General features: G+C 43.1%; 1 protein-coding gene across 2 annotated transcripts in view; it reads left to right on the forward strand.

The window, feature by feature from the left end:
- Positions 1-878: 878 nt before the first annotated feature.
- RNF10 (ring finger protein 10) overlaps positions 879-19615 on the forward strand; it is a 38291-nt gene continuing 19554 nt past the window's right edge. For both annotated transcript variants that reach the window (XM_027575788.1, XM_027575789.1), the window contains exons 1-3: positions 879-1061; positions 12213-12409; positions 18604-18803. In XM_027575788.1, the coding sequence (XP_027431589.1) occupies positions 905-1061; positions 12213-12409; positions 18604-18803 (554 nt within the window). In that variant the 5' untranslated portion in view covers positions 879-904. The remainder of the gene's footprint in view (positions 1062-12212; positions 12410-18603; positions 18804-19615) is intronic.

Below are 19615 nucleotides of genomic sequence, written 5' to 3' on the forward strand. Positions count from 1 at the left end.
CTTATATTAATAAACGACTTGTTAACAATGAAATGAAGTTCTGTATGGCGAAGTGCTGTAAAGTGATATTAAATGTAGGGTTTTGTCATTATTTTTGCCCTTATTATTGGGAGATTGAATAAGAGCCATAAATAAATTGATATTAATACTAGAATAAGAACTATAAATTAAGCCATAAGTAAACGGATTCCACAGGTATTCCAATGTTTGGATTCGTTATTAGTAGTGGTGCATATTATATTATGCACATTATCAGCGTACTGAAAATTAAACCTGAACTACAAGTCCCATCATCCTTTCAACGGCGGGCGTGGTGGTGGGGAGTGGGGGGGCGGGGCGGCGGCAGAGAATCACTGGGACCGGATGTAGATAGAAAACTACGTTTCCCAGAGGGCCTCAGTCTCACATCGCCACTATATATATAGTCCATCCGGGTTCTTCGAGATGCTGTTTGGCGACTCGTCGCCATTCCCGGAGCACCTCGGCCTCGGCCCAGAGGCGAGTGTCGGTCGCTGTGTCGGAGACACCTGTCCCCGACACCAAGACAACCAGCCCTCTCCGCTGCCCCGCGGCGGGAGAGCGTGTCCGGCCGGCCGGCGGGGCTCGCGCACCCTCCCTCGCCTCCCCTTCCCCCGCAGCCTCCGCCCCGCCAGGCCCGGCCCGGACCTCCGAGCCCCGGCCTCCTCCTTCTCTGTCACCACCGCCGCCGCCGCCGGGCTCCACAGCCCCGCCCGCCGCTTCTCTTTCCAGTTTGAGAAGCCGAAGAAGGAAACAGGGAAAAATGTCGCCATGAAGGCCGAGAACCGCTGCCGCCGCCGACCCCCGCCGGCCCCGAACGCCATGAGCCTGGGTCCCCGCCGCGCCCGCTCCGCTCCGACCGCCACCGCCGCCGAGGCCCCCGTTGATGCCGCAGAGCTCCCCCAGCGCCGCCGCCACCGCTTCCGACATGGACAAGAACAGCGGCTCCAGCAGCTCCTCCGCCTCTTCGGGCAGCAGCAAAGGGCAACAGCCGCCCCGCTCCGCGTCGGCGGGGCCGGCCGGCGAGTCTAAACCCAAGAGCGGTAAGGGCGGGCTCCCACGGGGGGTGGGCGGGAGGGTGGGGGCGACTGCCCCGGAGGCTGGGGAAGATCCTCGTTCTGGTGTCTGCTGGGTCACCCAGGGACAGCTCCTTTTTCAACTGTCGTTTCCTACTTTTCTCCCATTTTTCCGTGGCTCCCATTATTTAAAGATTAACACTTAATGAGCACTGTGCAGAGCGGTTTACGTGAATCCTTGCATTAACCTTGCATTAATACTCGAAACAGATTGGTGAAGTAGGTGCTATTCTTATCCCCATTTTGCGGATGAGGAAACTGAGGTTCAGAAAAGGTAAGGTCACCCAGCCAGTATGTGCCTCACGGCCTGCCTTAAGACCTGGTTTGTCTGACTCACCAGTCCAAGCTCCTAAACCACCAAGTTGTGCTACCCTTTAATGTTGAATTAGCATTGGGTAGTGTTCAAGTTTAAACAGGGGAGGGTGGGGCCCAAGGATTTTTCAAACTCAAATTTCATATTTAATAACCTGGTCCCAGATCCATCCCTCTGTTGAAGAGAACTCGTCCTCTAATGGCTTTGTTCACTGTGGAGTAGTGGTTAAAGAGCATGGGCTCTGATTCAGTCTTTTTAGATCTGCCAGACCTTGAGCCTTCGAATTTCCTTTTCTGTAAATGTGGAGGTAATAAGAATTAAATAAATTAACTTAGGAAGCAAATCAACTAAGAGCTTAAAAGAATACCTGACATCTATTATGCACCAAATACACGTCATGCCTATTTCCCTGTGGTAGGCTAGAGTCCTTTTACAGGGAAGATTTTGTCAGTTTTGTAGTCATGCGTCTCAGTATTATGACCATTATGGTGATGATAGCAATCATTTATTGAGGGCTTACCATATGCCAGGGAGTGGGCTAGGTTTATACTTCTGTTATGTGTACTCCAGTTATTAACCTATCCAGTAAGGTGGAATTGTTCATTTCTAAAGAAGGAAAAAGCCGAGAGGCCAGGAGTTTAGGAGTTGGCAGAGTCTGGAATTGAATGTTCTCCTTCTTTCTTCAAAGTCTGTGTACAAATCTCTGCTATTTTGTGCTGTGATTATATTATCAGTAATAGGAAGATGTTTTCAGTGGAAGTGGAGATGTGTGGCAGACAGGTGAACATTTTTGAAGTCCCCAAATGTGGAGGTCCAGTTTAAAACTTTTTGAGATTTAAAAATTATAAGGCTTAAAAACAAAAAGAAAAAAACAACTGTAAGGCTGACTTGTTCAGAATTAATCTGTTGGATATAGCAAACTTGTTTACCTGGAATGCTGAGTACTTCTAGAAATTGGTTATAGAATTCCAGGTGGAAGCCAGTTGTCTTGATAATAAATGAATGCTTTAAATATGTAAGCAGGGATTAGTGTGGACTTTTCTCGGGCAGTATTATGTAGATTAATTTGGGGGTTTTGCACAAGTGTAGCTTTATCACAGATTCCTCTAGAGATAGAGGGTAGTCAGCCTTCTTGGCCAGTGTTGGAACTGCTGGTTTAGTGTGGTCTGAATATTTTTCAGGGTAGTTGATAAATAACTACTTTTGGACTCTATTCCCAGATATAAAGTTAAAGATGGTGATTTTCTAGCTGTCTGAATTGTCAGCTGATTTTTTTGGGCTCTCCTTTAAGCCACTGACATAAAATAATGAGTCTCTTGCCATAAATGCCTTCAGTTTATTCTGTAATGAGGCACTAGTTAAAGTGTGGCAGTCCAAACAAAAAAACTGAGGTATTTTAAAACATTTTACTCATTTTGTCCCTGACTTTGAATATGTTTATTAGGACTAACTCTGATTACCCAAGAGGTTGATAGAGAATTCTGTTGTTTAACCAAGAAAATATTTGTCAGTGTTAATGTTTCAGATAGACTTGTATATAATACTTATTGTTGGGTTCATTCTGACTAAAGTGATTTTTTTAATGACAAATACTATAAAATGCTCTTAAAACACTTGTTCACCTTCTTAATTGAAAGCTTCTGAGAAAGTAAAAACTCCTGTAAAGGATTTTTTGCTAAGTTTTAAGAAATACACAGTGTGCCCTCTGGTAGCATTAGGTTTTGTTTAGTATGTTAGAAAGCTTGTGCATGTTTGCCCTTGCCAGTGCCTACTTTTCTGGTTACTGGTATGTACCCTTAGCAAATAGGAAGGAAAGATTTGTAGCTAAATACAGAGTTGATAGCCATAATCCACTGCACGCGTTTAGGAACAGATCAAAGGCAGAACAGGTAGATATTAAAAATGGCTTAGGAAATGCTGGATATTGGCTAACTTTTAAGGTTGAACTGAAGGGTAACATATGCAACCTTAAGAACATTATAGCTAGCTAAGACCATGGCAGATATCATTTAGGACCTCTTATACAGTGATTTCTGGAGGATTGCTCTAACAAAATGGTAGGCTCAAATTCAGTGTAATTCCATGAGAGGTTTCTGTAGTATTTCAGAAGCTGACCCGACACTTCATGTACTCGATTCTGCTGGAAACTGTTGAAAGGACCTCTTGAGTTTCAAAATACTGAGTTGAAGAAAGAAAAGGGAGGGTAAGGTGAAAATACATAACTTGCCTTCTTTTGTCAAAGTAACAGGAACAAGGGTTGTTCAGATTTCAAATATTTAATTCCCCTTTCCTCTCCTTTCCCTACCTCATGTGAGAAAAAAAACCCTCTTCTGTGTTCTAAACTGCATGTCAGAAATGGTCCTTTGCTTTCTAGCTACATGTTTAATATACTTGAGTCTTTGTTCCTGCAGTTGGCTTAAGTTCACGCACGCAGGAAATAGGTGAATTTGGCTCCTGGGATTTACTTGATCTTTTCTGCCAGAGTGGCATACTGAAGTTTCTTTGCTTTGGCTAATTGCTTCAAACATTCACATAATACTCCGTTTCTTGGATATATTCCTACAGCTTTGTTCCAGTAGGGCTAAGATGTAATTCTAAGAACACTTAACAGTGAATAGCCCAGGAATATAGCCCAGAGGAGAAAGGTGGTTTAGGGATCGGGAAAAGTCATTTAGAAAAAGCAAAGAAAGTAAAAAGAGGCAAGAGAGGCTAAGCAGTTTATGGACAAAACAATGGACCCTGGCCCGGAACCAGGCTCTTGCCCCATTCCCCTGGGCGGGGAATGGTACTACCATGGAGGTTAAGGGAAGGTCAGGTATTTTGAAGCAGTTATTTTGAGGTTGGTGATATGAAGAACTATCCTGACACACTTCCTCTTATTCGGGTACCAGGAGCCAGGTTACTAGTGGTAATCTGCCTTGAAGAATGCTTCTGAGCTGTAAATGGACCTGGAGGTTTTGATGGCTTTGAAAATTGAGGTGACTTGAGCCTTTAATAAAAATCACTTAGAGAAGTTACAGGAATTTCCGGGCCTGTTGGCTGGAGTCCTTGGTTTATATGGTTTTGTTGGAAGTCTAGGGGGTGCTTTTGACAGGAATGATTTAGATATTAATAATAGTCTTCCAAATAGTAATGGCAACTTTGTGCCAACCACTGTGGTAGACATTTATAGAAGTTTTCTCTTAATCTTCAAGGCCCTAGGAGGAGGCATGGTAGAGGATAAGCCTCATATCATGGACAAGAAAACTAAGGCTTTAGAGGGGGGTGAGAGTGATTTGTTCAAGTGAATTCTTTTTTTTTTAGAGGGAGGGAGAGGCGTGAGGGCTTGGGGGAGGGGCAGAAGGAGAGAGAGAATCTTAAGCGGGCTCCTTGCCTGGGACCACTCGATCATGCCCCTGAGCTGAAATCGGGAGTTCAGTGCTTAACTGACTGAGCCACGCAGGTGCCCCTCAAGTGAATTCTTAAGAAGTACTAGGCAGGGGCGCCTGGGTGGCTTAGTCCGTTAAGTGTCTGCCTTGGGCTCTGGTCATGATCCCAGGGTCCTGAGCAGGGAGCCAGATTCTTCCTCTCCCTTTGCCACTCCCCCTGCTTGTGTTCTCTCTCTCTTTCTCTGTCAAATAAATATATGTGCTGCCGAGGCGAGCACTCTGTCAAATAAATAAAATCTTAAAAAAAAAAGTTCTAGGCAATATTTATAAATTGCCCTTTGTATAAATTCACTTAACAGGCAAGTACCTTGGCACGTGTCATTCTTGATACCATCGCTCTCTTCCTTTCGTTCAGAATTTCTAATTTCAGGGGCGCCTGGGTGGCTCAGTCGTTGGGTGTCTGCCTTCAGCTCGGGTCGTGATCCCAGGGTCCTGGGATTGAGCCCTGCATCGGGCTCCCTGCTCTGCGGGAAGCCTCCTCCTCCCTCTCCCCCTGCTTGTGTTCCTTCTCTCGCTGTGTCTCTGTCAAATAAATAAAATCTTAAAAAAAAAAAAAAAAGAATTACTAATTTCAGCTGGATTCAATTTGTTGTCAGTTGTTTCTATAGTAAGGTCCTATGTTGCCTCTCTGGAGGTGCTTGTCAACTACTCTGAGTGATGGGTAAGCAACTTGTTTGTGATTATAGCATGAATCAGCAGCAGAAACTTCCTGGCTGGTATTCTGACCTCTAGGTTGTGCCACCTGTTAGAACCAAAGCTAGAAATGTTGATGAAGCCAAATTATTTAACTGAAAAACTTATGGCCTTTAATTTAGAAATGGGGGGAAAGACTGAGATATGTTATTTGGTAGCAGACCTTTCTGTTAGGGAGATGTGGAAGAACTGAGACAATGGATTGTTTTCAAGTCTCTTGTTGGCACTGCGATCCTGAGTTCTGGATTTGAGCCATTTAACTAACGTAATGGTCTTGTCCATTTTGAAATGTGTCTTGACAGTAGTTCTCGGCAGTTGTTCTCAGCTCTGGCTTGTGCATCAGAATTTCCTGAGGCTCTTTTTTTAAAAATAGGGATGTGTGGAGCTCTTACTTAGGGATTCTTTCTGTCTGGGTTGGGTCCTCGGACCCTGGCATCCAGTTTTAAAAGTCTGCAAGTGATTCTTCTGTGTAGCCAGGATTGAGAACCACCACTTGGAAATTTAAAACTTGCAGCAGAGAATATGTTTCTGCTAGGAACTTGACTTTTTTTTCTGCTTTCCAAAATCTGATGCAGATCATCTTCATTGCTATCTCCTTTCAGAGAAAGGAGGACAGATTCTACCCCCATGTTATTCACATGTGTGTACTGGCAAGTTGTCTGCAAGACATCCCAAAAACAGTACTCTGAATTTTATCTCTGGGTCACAGGCCTGACTGTACCTTCAATCTTTAGCTGCCTGTTGCCTGGGTCTAGAGATAAGAGCCAGCCTCTCACTTTAGATATCTAACTTCATACCCGTAGGCAAGTGGAAGATATGATGAAGGAGTTGATTTTCGTGACTAAAATAGTGGATCCATATGTGGTCAATTTTGTAACCTGTTTTAGAAATGAGCAGTTCCCTGTCCATCAGAAAGCAGTTCTGTAAATGTGATGAAACTGTTTCCTTCCTGTGTGGTAATAAGTGAAGAAATGAAAATAGAAGTTTCTTGTTCAAATATAGAATCTGGCTTTACCTAAATCTGTGCAAACTATTAGGTGCTTGTCTTGAAAGTATTAGGGTCAAATGCAGTATCATCCGAAATTGTCTTAGGTAATGAGGTGTGGGGAATCCATGTTTTCCGTGTATGCCTGTTTTCATAAGACCTCATTTGTTTTCATGGTAAAGTTAGCTTGCATTTTATCCCTCTGAATTTTCTACTTATTTGAAATCTTATCAACTCCATAGGTAAGAACATTTGTAAGAGATCTGAAGCTTCGCTTTCTGTTACCAGTGATGCTGTGTTGGACAATAACTGTGGCTGACTGAAGTAGTAGGTAAAAGTGTAGTTCTTAAGTTCTAGCTTCAGATTAAACTCTGGTCACTTTCCTACCTGGGATTTAAAGGTGACTGGTAGGGGTAAACCTAGCCTGGCAGAGTTTCTGTGACCCATCTGTTCTCTTTCTGCATTGCTCCCATCTCCCGTGACTGTTAGCTCGACTCCCAGGTTGTGGTTTGGTCAGGTTTGGAGAGGATGGCATTAACTCATTTATCCCATGGTGGTGACAAAGTAAGTGTGAAGTGGTTGCTTTCAAAATTCGGACTCTGAAAAAAACAAAAACAAAATTCGGACTCTGATTTTATCAGCTCATGTTTCCGTTTTTTCTTTGAGGATATGCTTCATCTTGGATTTATTTAGTCTGCTATAAAATAAGCTGGTCATCTTATCTAGAAATAATTTTTTCTAGGTACTTAATAGTTTTTAAAATTACTCAAAAGATAAAATTACCCAAATGATAAATATACAGAACTTTTTGTATACTTAAGTCAGAATCTTAGAGGGTGAGGCCTGAGCATAGGAATCTCTTAAAAGCTCATCTGGGTGATTTCCTTCAAACTGGCAGGATTGAGAACCACTCAATTAGGTAAAAGTGAAGCTGCATTTCCTGATGTTAACTGTCTTAACAGCCTGCTGCATTGCCTTTCCAGGCCTGTTTTTTTCTTTCTTTTTTTTTTGATTTTATTTATTTGAGAGAGAGAATTAGACAGAGCGTGAGAGGGGGGAGGGTCAGAGGGAGAAGATGCGGGACCCAGTCCCTGATCCCGGTACTCCAGGATCGTGACCTGAGCCGAAGGCTGTGGCTCAACCAACTGAGCCACCCAGGCGCCCCTTCTTTCTTTCTTTTTTTTTTTAATAAAGATTTTATTTATTTACTTGAGAGAGAGAATGAGAGAGAGAGAGAGCACATGAGAGGGGGGAGGGTCAGGGGGAGAAACAGACTCCCTGCTGAGCAGGGAACCCGATGCTGGACTCGATCCCGGGACTCCAGGATCATGACCCCAGCTGAAGGCAGTCGCCTAACCAACTGAGCCACCCAGGTGCCCTCTTTCTTTTTTTTTTTAAGATTTTATTTATTTGACAGAGCACACAAGCAGGGGGAGTGGCAGGCAGAGGGAGATAGAGAAGCAGGCACCTAATGTGGGACTCACCCCAGGACCCCAGGATCATGACCTGAGCCTAAGGCAGACTCTTAACCGGCTGAGCCACCCAGGCGCTCCTCCAGACCTGTTTCTATGAGTTATATTTATATATACACAAACACACACATACATGTGTCCCTAGAAAAAATTTTTTTAATTAAGTTTTTACTTTTAATTCCAGTATAGTTGACATACAGTGTTATATTAGTTTCAGGTGTACAATATCATGATTCAATAGTTGTATCCATTACTCAGTGCTCATCATGGTATAAGTGTACTCTTTAATCCCCTTCACCTATTTCACCCATCCCCCCCCACCTCCCCTTTGGTGGTCATCAGTTTGTTTGCCTTAGTTAAGAGTCTGTTTCTTGGTGTGTGTGTGTGTATCTTTATTTTTCTATGAATTATATGTATTTCTATATATATATATTTTTAAAGATTTTATTTATTTATTTGACACAAAGAGAGAACACAAGCAGGGGGAGCAGCAAAGGGAGGGGGAGATGCGGGGCTCAATCCCCAGACTCTGGGATCATGACCTGAGCCAAAGGCAGCTACTTAACCGACTGAGCCGCCCAGGTGCCCCTGAATTCTATATATATATATTTTTAATATTTTATTTATTTATTTGACAGAGATCTCTGAGAGCACAAGTGAGAGAGACAGAGTGAGCACAAGCAGGGGGAGTGGCAGGCTCCCCACAGAGAAGGGGGAGCCCAATGTGGGACTCGATCCCAGTACTCCAGGATCGTGACCTGAGCTGAAGGCAGTCGCTTAACCAACTGAGCCACCCAGGTGCCCCCTGAATTCTATATTTTTAACATAAACAGGATTAAGCTATTTTGCGGGGAGACACTTTGTAGTTTCTGAAGCTCATGGTGGAATCCTCTTGGCTTTGTAAACCACCATCCCCTTAAGGTTTGAGCCTAAGCCTAATGGGTTTATTATTAAAAGTCCCCCAATTTCCATTCTTAAGTTTCTGCTTAAAGGAAAGCCATTAAATTAGTATGCAGGCTTGATTTGGTCAGATTTCCATGTTGAAATAAGACAACACGAAGTGAATATAGACAAATCTAAGACAGGATGGAAATCTTTTTTAAAATAAATTTTATTCTGGGGACACCTGGGTGACTCAGTTGGTTAAGCGTCTGCCTTCAGCCTAGGTCATGATCCCCAGGGTGCTGGGACAGAGTCCCACATCAGGGTCCCTGCTCAGTGGGGAGTCTTCTTCTCCCTCTCCCTCTGCCCCTCCCCTCTGCTTTCTCTCTCTCTTTCTCTCTCATGCTCTCTCTCTCAAATAAAACCTTTAAAAAAATAAGTTTTATTCTGAGATTAAAAAAAAAAAGACAACATGGAATGAGCGAAGGGACAAGAAAGATAAACTAGTCTTTTTTTTGCCCAAAGACTAATTTGGGTACCTCTTTCACATTTAGTTATTTAGATGTATATGGTTCTCAGATAGGTTTCATTTTCCTTTTTTTTTTTTTTTTTTAAACCAGCAAACTTTGGCACATGTTAAATGTGTCTCGTCAGGATTATTTTTTCAATTTGGGACAAAATGTGCACTTCAGCCCCCAAGTAGAAAATATGGGGCAAAGAATACAAACAAGTGCCCTTTACATAAAATACAAATGGTCAGTAGATTGAAAGAGTATTTGTTGCTACTCGTCAGAGAAAATAAACTTTAAAACAAGAATTTTGACCCTTCAGTTTTAACAAAGTTTATTCAACTCTGCATTGTCAATAATGTAGTGACCTAAACTTTCTCTTTTACAGTGTTGTTAGAATATAAGTAAATAGGTATAATGGCTCTAGAAAGCAACTTGAGAATGCATAAAAGGTTTTTTTGTAAAGATTTTATTTATTTGATAGAGACACAGCGAGAGAGGGAACCCAAGCGGGGAGTGGGAGAGGGAGAAGCAGGCTTCCTGTGGAGCAGGGAGCCCGATGTGGGGCTTGATCCCAGGACACTGGGATCATGACCTGAGCCGAAGGCAGATGCCCAATGACAGCCACCCAGGCGCCCCTGCATACAAGGTTTTAATGATCATACTTAATCTGCTGATTTTGTTTTGAGAATTTTTTTTTTTACTATTTTATTTGACAGAGCCTGAGAGAACATGAGCAGGGGGAGTGGCAAAGGGAGAGGGAGAAGCAGACTCACTCCCCTCTGAGCAGGGAGCCTGATGTGAGGCTCCATCTGGGGCTCCACGGGGCTCGACCCCAGGGCCCTGGGATCATGACCTGAACCGAAGGCAGACGCTTAACCCTCTGAGCCACACAGGCATCCCTCATTCTGAGAATTTGACATAATCATACACACAGTCCTCTATAAAAGCGGCTCCCAATGCTAACTAGCAAAAAATTAGAAACCACCTAAATATATAGCAGTAGGAGATCGGTTATATTCTTTTATAAGCATATGGTAGACAATGCAGCCATGAATCATGCTTTGAAGACTAGAGATGCATGAAAATGCTCATGGAGTAATAGAAGACAGTATATTTTGTCTGTCATTTTGTGGAAGATGTGGCAAGTGTATAAAATGGGCAGTGAAAGGAAATTATGCACTGTAACTTAGTATATGGATAGTGGCAAATTTCAATTCTTCCAGATTTCAAAATTGAACGTATATTCTTACAACTGGAGAAAAGAAAGCAAAGAATATATTTAAAAAAATTTTTTTTCAGATTTTATTTTAGAGGTAGAGAGTGTGAGCAGGGGGAGGGGCAAAGGGAGAGAGAATCTCAAGCAGACTCTACTGAGAGTGGAGCCCGGTGCAGGGCTCAATCTCACAGCCCTGAGATCATGACCTGAGCTGAAACCAAGAGTTGGTTGCTTAACTGACTGAGCCACCCAGGCGTTCCAAGAAATATTTTTTAAAAGGATATGACTCATGCTGATTTAATATGTTTTTAGAACTCAACTTCTTTTGTTTTGTCAATTTAATGGCTTCTCAGTTTGAGGCCTAGTGTATATGTAAATATTGTTTTGCTTTTATGCCTCTTGAGTGTACCTGCCAGGGCCTAGACCAAACCTGTGCACTATAGAATCTAGCTATATTGTAGTAATTTAAGGAGAATAATGTCTTCTATCCTGCTTCCAGATAAAATACTTTTCCCTAATACAGATAGGCTGTTCTCTTTTTCTTTTTTTTTTTTTAATTAAAAAAAATTTCTTTTGGGGCGCCTGGGTGGCTCAGTTGTTGAGCGTCTGCCTTCGGCTCAGGTCATGATCCCAGGGTTCCTGGGATCGAGCCCCACATCGGGCTCCCTACTCAGTGGGAAGCCTGCTTCTCCCTCTCCCACTTCCCCTGCTTGTGTTCCCTCTCTCGCTATGTCTCTCTCTGTCCAAAAAAAAATACGTATATATATATAAAATATACCAAAAAAAAAAAAAATATATATATATATATATAAATTTTTTCTGAAGTAGGGTCCATGCCCAACGTGGGGCTCCGGAACTTAGGACCCTGAGGTCAAGAGTTGCATGCTGTGTGGACTGAGCCAGCCAGGTGCTCCAGGCTCTTACCTTTTCTATCATTTCATCTAAATGGACCTTAGTAAGAGCAGTGGTTAAACCCTGTAAAAAAGGGAGACATTGATCTAAGAATCTATGTACTTTCATCTGCATTTGTATCCCTCCCGAAGGAGGGACCCTTTAGGCTTTGTGATGTAAAAAGCAGAAGAGGGACACCTGGGTGGGTCAGTTGGTTGAGCGTCTGCCTTTGGCTCAGATCTTGATCTGGGGTCCTGGGATGGACTCCTGCATTGGGCTCCCTGCTTAGTGGGGAGTCTGCTTCTCCCTCTCCCTCTGCTCGTGCTTGCTTGCGCGCTTTCTCTCTCTCAAATAAATAAAATCTTTAAAAAAAATAAAAATAAAAAGCAGAAGCAAAAACCACCTTACTATGAGATGTCCAAAGTTCTTGTCCAAACCCAGATTTCTTAGAGGTTGTGGAAGGGCCTATTTACCTTTGTTTTTATTTTTAAAGATTTTATTTTCTTAAAACCCTGAGATCAAGAGAGTCGCAGGCTCTTCTGACTGAGCCAGCCAGGCACCCCTGTTGTTTATTTTTAAAAGATTTTACTTTTTTAGGTAGTGTCTACCTGATGGGGATGCTTGAACCTACAGCCCCAAGATCAAGCATTGCATGCTCTTCCAACTGATCGGCCAGGAGCCCTGTGTATCATTTCTTAACTAATTCTTCACATTTCTCGCTTTCAGATGGAAAGAACTCAAGTGGATCCAAGCGTTTTAATCGCAAACGTGAACCTTCCTATCCCAAAAATGAAAATTTTAGCAACCAGTCCCGTCGCTCCAGTTCACAGAAAAGCAAAACTTTTAACAAGATGCCTCCACAGAGGGGCGGCGGCAGCAGCAAAATCTTTAGCTCTTCTTTTAATGGTGGAAGACGAGATGAGGTATGGAATTTCAGAATGGTCTTTCTAGAATAAGAAGCAAGAGCTCTGATCCCCCCGCCCCTGGTTTATCATTAGTTGGGGAGGAGGGGAGAAACAGTTGGAAGAGTAAATAACCAAAGCAGTCTTGAATAGGTGAGAATTTAACTAGGTTTGGAACTTTGCCTTTCTTCCCTTGAAAGTTTTGAAAATTTCCTTGGAGGAGGAAGACATCATAATCCTGGATTGTGAGAAATTATAGCAGACTTGGGGTGCCTTACTTTGTATAGTCCTTCTGTCATCACTCCTGAATTAGAGGTACCTCTTGAATATTTAGGTAATAAAGTGACTTCAACTAATTAATGACATTTGCCCTATAGTATCTAGCAGAATGCAAGATGCTATATCCTTAGTCCCAGGTACTCTGATTTTAGGAGTTTCTTAGATATCCTTTTATAAGTCTGTAGAGACTTTTGTATAAGGGAGTTAATTGTAGCATTGTTGGTAGTTGCAAAATCTAGGAAACAACCTAAATTAGCAAGGGGCTGGTTAAATTATCTTCCTGTTTGAATGTTCCATACTTTGTAACCATTATAGAATAAGACAGATTTAATGTACTTATGGAAGAATTCATTCATTCACCAAAAATTTAGTTCTCCTTTACTGTGTAACAAATAACCATTCAGTTTGGAATACAGTAGTGAGTGGAATATTGTCCCTCAGGAGCTTATATTCTAGTTTAGGGAGACAATAAATGATTACACAGTTGACCCTTGAACAACACAGGTTTGAACTGCATGGGTCCACTTATGTGGATTTTTATTTTTTTTTTAATAAATACAGTACTGTAAATGTGTTTTGACTTTTTTTTTTAAGATTTCATTTATTGAGAGAGTGTGTGAGCAGGGGGAGGGGCAGAGGGAGAGAGAGAATCTTATGCAGACTCCATGCTGAGCATGGAGCCTGACATGGGGCTTGATCTCACGACCCTGGGATCATGACCTGAGCTGAAATCAAGAGTCAGACGCTTAACCAACCAAGCCACCCAGGTGTCCCTGATTTGATTTTCTTAATAACGTTTCCTTTTTTCTAGTTTTATTGTAAAAATAACGGTGTATAATACCTATAACATAAAAAAACACGTGTTGAGTGTTTATGTTACTGATAAGGCTTCCAGTCAACAGTAGGTTATAGCAGTTAAGTTTTTTGGGGAGTCAACAGTCATACATGGGTTTTTGATTGTGCAGGGGGTCAGTGCTCCTAATGCCTGCATTGTTCAAGAGTCATCTGTATAATAAATCCAAAGGTAAGTGCTTACTGAATTAGCAAAAAGTAGACTAAGAGTTAGGGATAGAGAGTAACAAAGAGTACAGTTTATTTTTTATTTTTTTGAAGATTTTATTTATTTGAGAGAGACGAGAGAGAGAGCATGCATGAGTGTGTGGGAGGGTGGCAGTGAGAGAGGGAGAAGCAGACTCCCTGCGGAGCAGGGAGCCTGATATGGGGCTCGATCCCAGGACCCTGGGATCATGACCTGAGCTGAAGGCAGATACTTAACCGACTGAGCTGCCCAGGCTCCCCAAGGGTACAGTTTTAGAAGGTGCCTAAGGAAAGCTGCTCTGAGGAGGTGAAGTATGAGTAGACTCCTGAATGAAGCAAGGGAGCACACCATACAATTTTGAGGAAGAGTGTCTTTAGCCAGGAGGAATAACAAGTGCACAAGCGACAAGGAATCAGAGGTAGTAATGTTTTTGGTTTGTTTGAGGTAAAGCAAGTAGGCTACCCTGGGAAGAGGAGGAGGAGGAGGAGGAGGGAATGAAGCTAAAGAATGGGAAAGAGGGTCAGATCATGTGGGGCCTTGCAGGACTTTGACTTTTGTTCAGAGAGATGGGAAGCTGTTGGGGGTTTAAGAAGAGAAGTACTATAATCTGACTTGGAGTTTTAAAGTGAAGAGTGGAACCAGGGAGGTTAGTTAGGAGGCTGTTAAGATTTCTGGTGAGAGTGTTGGAAGCTTTGAAACAGTGATAGCTGGTGAGAGGTGTGCCCGTTGGGGTGATATTTGAAGGTAGAGCCAACATGACTTTTTTAATATGTCAGATATGGGGTCTGAGCAGAGAAATGAATGACTATGAAAAAATGAATGTTTTCGGCAGGAGCCCAATTCAGATACCATATGCTCAAGTGTGGAAGATTTCCAGAGAAGTACAGGGTTTGGGGGTGGTGGGGAGGGAAGGGGAGTTGAGATAAAGAACTTCATTTTGGAAGTACATTTGTGTGAAGATGTTTACTGGATTTCTAAGAGATAGGCAGTTAATGGGATCTGGAGTTGAAGGAGGAGACCCAGAGCTAGAGCTAGGTGTCTGCATGCATTTGATGTTTACAGCTGTGGAACTAAGTGAGATCATTAAGGAGTAGTGCAGCAGAAAGGGAGTAGATTTAAGGACTGAGGCCCGAGTCAGGATCATGAGGCATCAGCAAAAAGGGAGAAAGCCATTTGGAGACAGTGGTTAGTTTTGCCCTCTGCCAGTAAGCAGAAAATTAGGACTGAAAGTGGACCAGTAGATTTCATAATAGGAAGGCAGGTTGGTGGACCAGTAGATTTGATCATGGGAAGGTAGGTTGTTGGCCTTGAGCTGCTTTGGTGGAGTGGTGAGGACAAAAACCTGATTGGCATAGATTTAGAGAGAATGGAAGAATGGGAGGAAGAAACAGCAAGTTCAGACAGCACTTTCTGGTGGCTTTGCTCTAAAGGGGAGCAGAGAGCTGAGGCAGTAGCTTGAGGGAGTATGAAGTCGAGAGGTTTTAAAGTTAGAGAAATAAACAGCATATCTCTGGTAATGGGATTGTCCTGTGAGGGGGCAAACCTGATGCAGAGGAAAGGGGGAGAATTGCTGGAACAGTGTCCTTGAGTCCTTGAGGAGTTGGGATCTTGTATACAAGTGGAGGAGTTGGCTTAGATAGGAGCTTTTCCGGTTCATCCTCAGTAATAAGAGGAAGGCAGAGTACTGGTAGGAGGATGTAGGAATTCTTTACTGATTATTCTTATTGTCTCGGTGAAATATGGAAGGTGAGCTGAGGGAGGAGCCTTGGAAGCCTTGAGGAATGGATGACTGGGTGACTGGGGAATTAAGTGGGTACAGAAATGTCATCAGGTTGTGGTAGTATTGCCAGGCAGCCTGAGGGTCTACTTAGTGAGACTGGTCAGTGTGGTGTGGTTGTGTTCTTGTGTATAACTGGTGCTGATGTGGAAATACATAGGCAGAGAGTTGGGTTAATCAGGGGAAGGTTTTGCCAGGTGAATTCAGATGACAAAGAGAAGGGGGTAGTGGACCATAGGATCTAGGCCAAGTAAGGAAAGAAAATTGTAGGGGTGGGTTGGATCACTGGTTTGGAGATTCCAGTGGGGCTAAAGAATTGTGGGAAACAGGACTAAAGGGAACAAGCTAGGAAAGGAGGGAGTTGCTGCTTGGATGTTGGGCGCTCAAAGTTAAGATGGTGGAAGAGGTGTGATTGTTATTCTTAACAGTCTAGATGTAGAGCAGTGCTGTCCAGTAGAAATGCAGGCCACATACATAATTTAAACTTTTCTAGTTGCCACATTAAAAAAGTAAAGAAATGATGAAATAGTTTTTATGTTTTTACCGAATATAGCTAAAATGGTATTATGTGGCAATGGCCACATTTCAGGTGCTCAGTAGCCACATCTGGCTAGTTGTGGTTGCTGTATAAGGTGGCACAGATCTAGGTGGTATGTCCTTGGGAATTGCGTTCCTGAGGTAGAGTGGAGGGCAAGCTAATTGAAGGAGGTGAGGGTCAAGGAACTGAGAGGTCAGTGTTTTGGAAGGATAATTTATCAGGAATTGTGGTGGGCAGTATTGAAGAGGGGGGCAGTGGGCCAACTAGGGTAACAAGGTGATGATAGAAGGTTGAAGGTGTGGAGGATTTCGTGGAGTGAGCACCAGCTCTTATGTAGGGTTGGGACACTGGGGGTGGAAGACTGATGAGGGGACAGCAGAGCCACATGGAAATGAGCATCCAGGGGATGAGAGGCAACAGATGACCTGGAAGTCATGAGCTCCCTGTGGTCAGTTACATAAACAGTCGGAGGTGTTGTCTCCCAGGATCTAGTGTTGAGATGAAATTGTTTATGGTTTGCCACTGTACTTTTTTTTTTTTTTAAGCTTTTATTTATTTATTTGACAGCACAAGCAGGGAGAGCAGCAGAGGGAGAGGGAGAAGCAGGCTCCCTGCTGAGCAGGGATCCTGACGTGGGGCTCGATCCCAGGACCCTGGGATCATGACCTGAGCCGAAGGCAGCCGCTTAACCAACTGAGCCACCCAGGCGCCCCAGTGCCACTGTACTCAATCATAAGGGTCCTATACTTGGGTCTATATGCATAGGATATCTCAGGCCATATTGGTTGTCTCTGCAGTGTAAGGTATAGTTCACCATATCCCTCTTTGTACTCTTTAGATTTTTTTTTAAGATTTTATTTATTTTATTTAGAGAGCATGAGCAGGGGGAGGGGCAGAGGGAGAGGGAGAGAGAGAACCTCAAGCAGACTCTGTGCCAAACATGGAGCCCAATTTCGGGCTCCATTTCACGACCCTGAGATCATAACCTGAGCTGAAATCAAGAGTTGGATGCTTAACCAGCCAAGCCACCCAGGCGCCCCTGTACTCTTCATGACGTCTGTGCAGGTGCTGTTTACTAATCTCTAAATTTGACTAGGTAGCAAAAGCCTTAAATTTGTATTTCCTTTGACCCAGTAATTCCTACTATACGTTCAGAAGAAATAATTTTATGTGGCCAAATATTTGTGCATGAAGATCTATCCAAAAGTAGGTGTATCATAACATTATTATTTTTTTTAAAGATTTTATTTATTTATTCATGAGAGACAGAGGGGGAGAGAGAGAGAAGCAGAGGGAGAAGCAGGCTCCCAAGGAGCAGGGAGCCCGATGCGGGACTCGATCCCAGGACGCTGGGATCATGACCTGAGCCGAAGGCAGACGCTTAACCATCTGAGCCACCTAGGCGCCCAATGTGGCCAAATATTTGTGCATGAAGATCTATCCAAAAATAGGTGTATCATAACATTATTTTGTTACAGAGGAGAAGCTATGAACAGTGTGTCCTACAGGGGGCATTATAGTATACCTATATGACGTAGTGGATTTAAAGTGACTATACGCTAATATGACTGACATGGCAAAGTGTTTATAACATTAAATGAGAAATTGGGATTAGGGAATGCACTAGCTGACTTAACAGATATCTACCATTTCAATTTGGGAATGTTAAGAGAGCCAAGAAAAGGGGTGCTTGGGTGGCTCAGTTGGTTAAGCATCTGCCTTCGGCTCAGGTCATGATTCCAGGGTCCTGGGATTGAGCCCCACGTCTGGCTCCTTGCTCAGTGGGGAGCCTGCTTCTCCCTCTCTGTCTGCCTGCCGCTCCCCCCCCCCCGCTTGTGCGTTCGCTTGCTCTCCCTCTCTCTCTCTCTCTGTCAAATAAATAAATAAATAAAACCTTAAAAAATAAAAAAAAGAGCCAAAAAAGCCCCAACATGATTTCTTCCATCTTTGTGTGCAGTGGTATTTCTCCCATGTGGTTTCTTGCCACTTTCTAAACTGTTTCTGAATCTGCTGATGGGGTTTATTTCTGGACACAGAGGTAGTCTGCCTACATGTTCTAATTCCGTCAGTTTTAATTAACAATGAATAGCAGTGCATGTCTTAGACAGGAGGTCTCTCTGGCAGGATTCTGAAGCCCATGGCAGTTAGCAGCTGCCTGCAAGCCGCCTCCAGAGTATAGTTCCACAGACTCGCTTTTGCCAGAAACAAACCAAAGAACAAGTAGCTAATAAGAGTGAAGGTGTAGGAGTCCTATGGGACTGTCAAAAGATTAATCCAGTAAGTAAATCCTTGTACTTCAAGATAGCTAGAGGAGTTCCTGTTGGGTTTTGTCACTTAAGGGTTAATGGCCTTTTCACAGGCCAGGCTGAACAGTTTAAGGAATTGTATGTTAAAGGCCCTGGTCCCCCTCTCCACTCACATCCACATCTTAGGTGGACTTTTGTATTACCCTCTCCTAGGAAGATTGTTTACTTTAAGCCTGTGTTTCATTTAGTTAGTATTTTAAGCCATGTAGAAGGAGGGGTTGTGCTAGTTTCTGCTATAAATAATAATCTGAAATACTTGATTCATTCTTGTTCTAGGTAGCAGAGGCTCAGAGGGCAGAGTTTAGCCCTGCCCAGTTCTCTGGTCCGAAGAAGATCAATCTGAACCACTTGTTGAATTTCACTTTTGAACCCCGTGGCCAGGCGGGTCACTTTGAAGGCAGTGGACATGGCAGCTGGGGAAAAAGGAACAAGTGGGGGCATAAGCCTTTTAACAAGGAACTCTTTTTACAGGCCAAGTGAGTATGTCTGCTCTTAGGAGGAAAGTGCAGTTGAACCTCTGGGCAGTTGCTGGAGCTGAGAAGCAGCTTTTATTTTATTAATTTAGGAGAAACTTTTATTTTATTTAAAAATTTTTGTTAGAGAGAGAGCACGAGCAGGGTGAGGGGCAGAGGGAGAAGCAGACTCCCCTCTTAGCAGGGAGCCCAACTCGGGGCTCAATCCCAGGACCCTGGAATCATGACCTGAGCCAAAGGCAGTTGCTCAACTGACTGAGCCTCCCAGGTGCCCCAGAAGAAGCTTCTTTTAAACGGCTGTGGGAGAGAGGTAGAAAGGGAGTTGATCTGGTTCTTTGTCTCCTCTCCCTCTCTCTCTTTTTGAGGGGGGTGCGGTGGCAAGTGTTGAAAAACAGCTTTGCAAGCGGATGTTCTTGGTGTTTAAAAGAATATAATGCTTAAATAAATTAATGATAAAATTAATGCTTTTAGTGTCATGATGAGGTAGTAAAAGTGTTTGCTTTGGAATTGGACCCAGATTTGAATTTTATTTTCACCTTCAACGTTGGGTAATTTGTTTAGCCACTTTGAGACTCAGCTTCTCCCTGTAAAGGAGGAGAATTACTTAAGGGAGAATTGGATGACAGGTTGGAGTGTTTGGCATATATTTGCTCAAATACTGATTCCCTTTTGTTTCCTTTTGTGTGTCATTAGTTATGTAAGTTTTGACCTTGGATCTTGACTGAAGTAACTGGTTAGTACCTTACATAAATTGGTAGTCAAATGATTGAGAATAGTCTTTCTACTGCCTTGAAGATTAGCTGTGTGCTGAGGTT

This window comes from Zalophus californianus, chromosome 14 (genome assembly GCF_009762305.2).
Source record: "Zalophus californianus isolate mZalCal1 chromosome 14, mZalCal1.pri.v2, whole genome shotgun sequence".
Lineage (NCBI taxonomy): Eukaryota > Metazoa > Chordata > Mammalia > Carnivora > Otariidae > Zalophus > Zalophus californianus.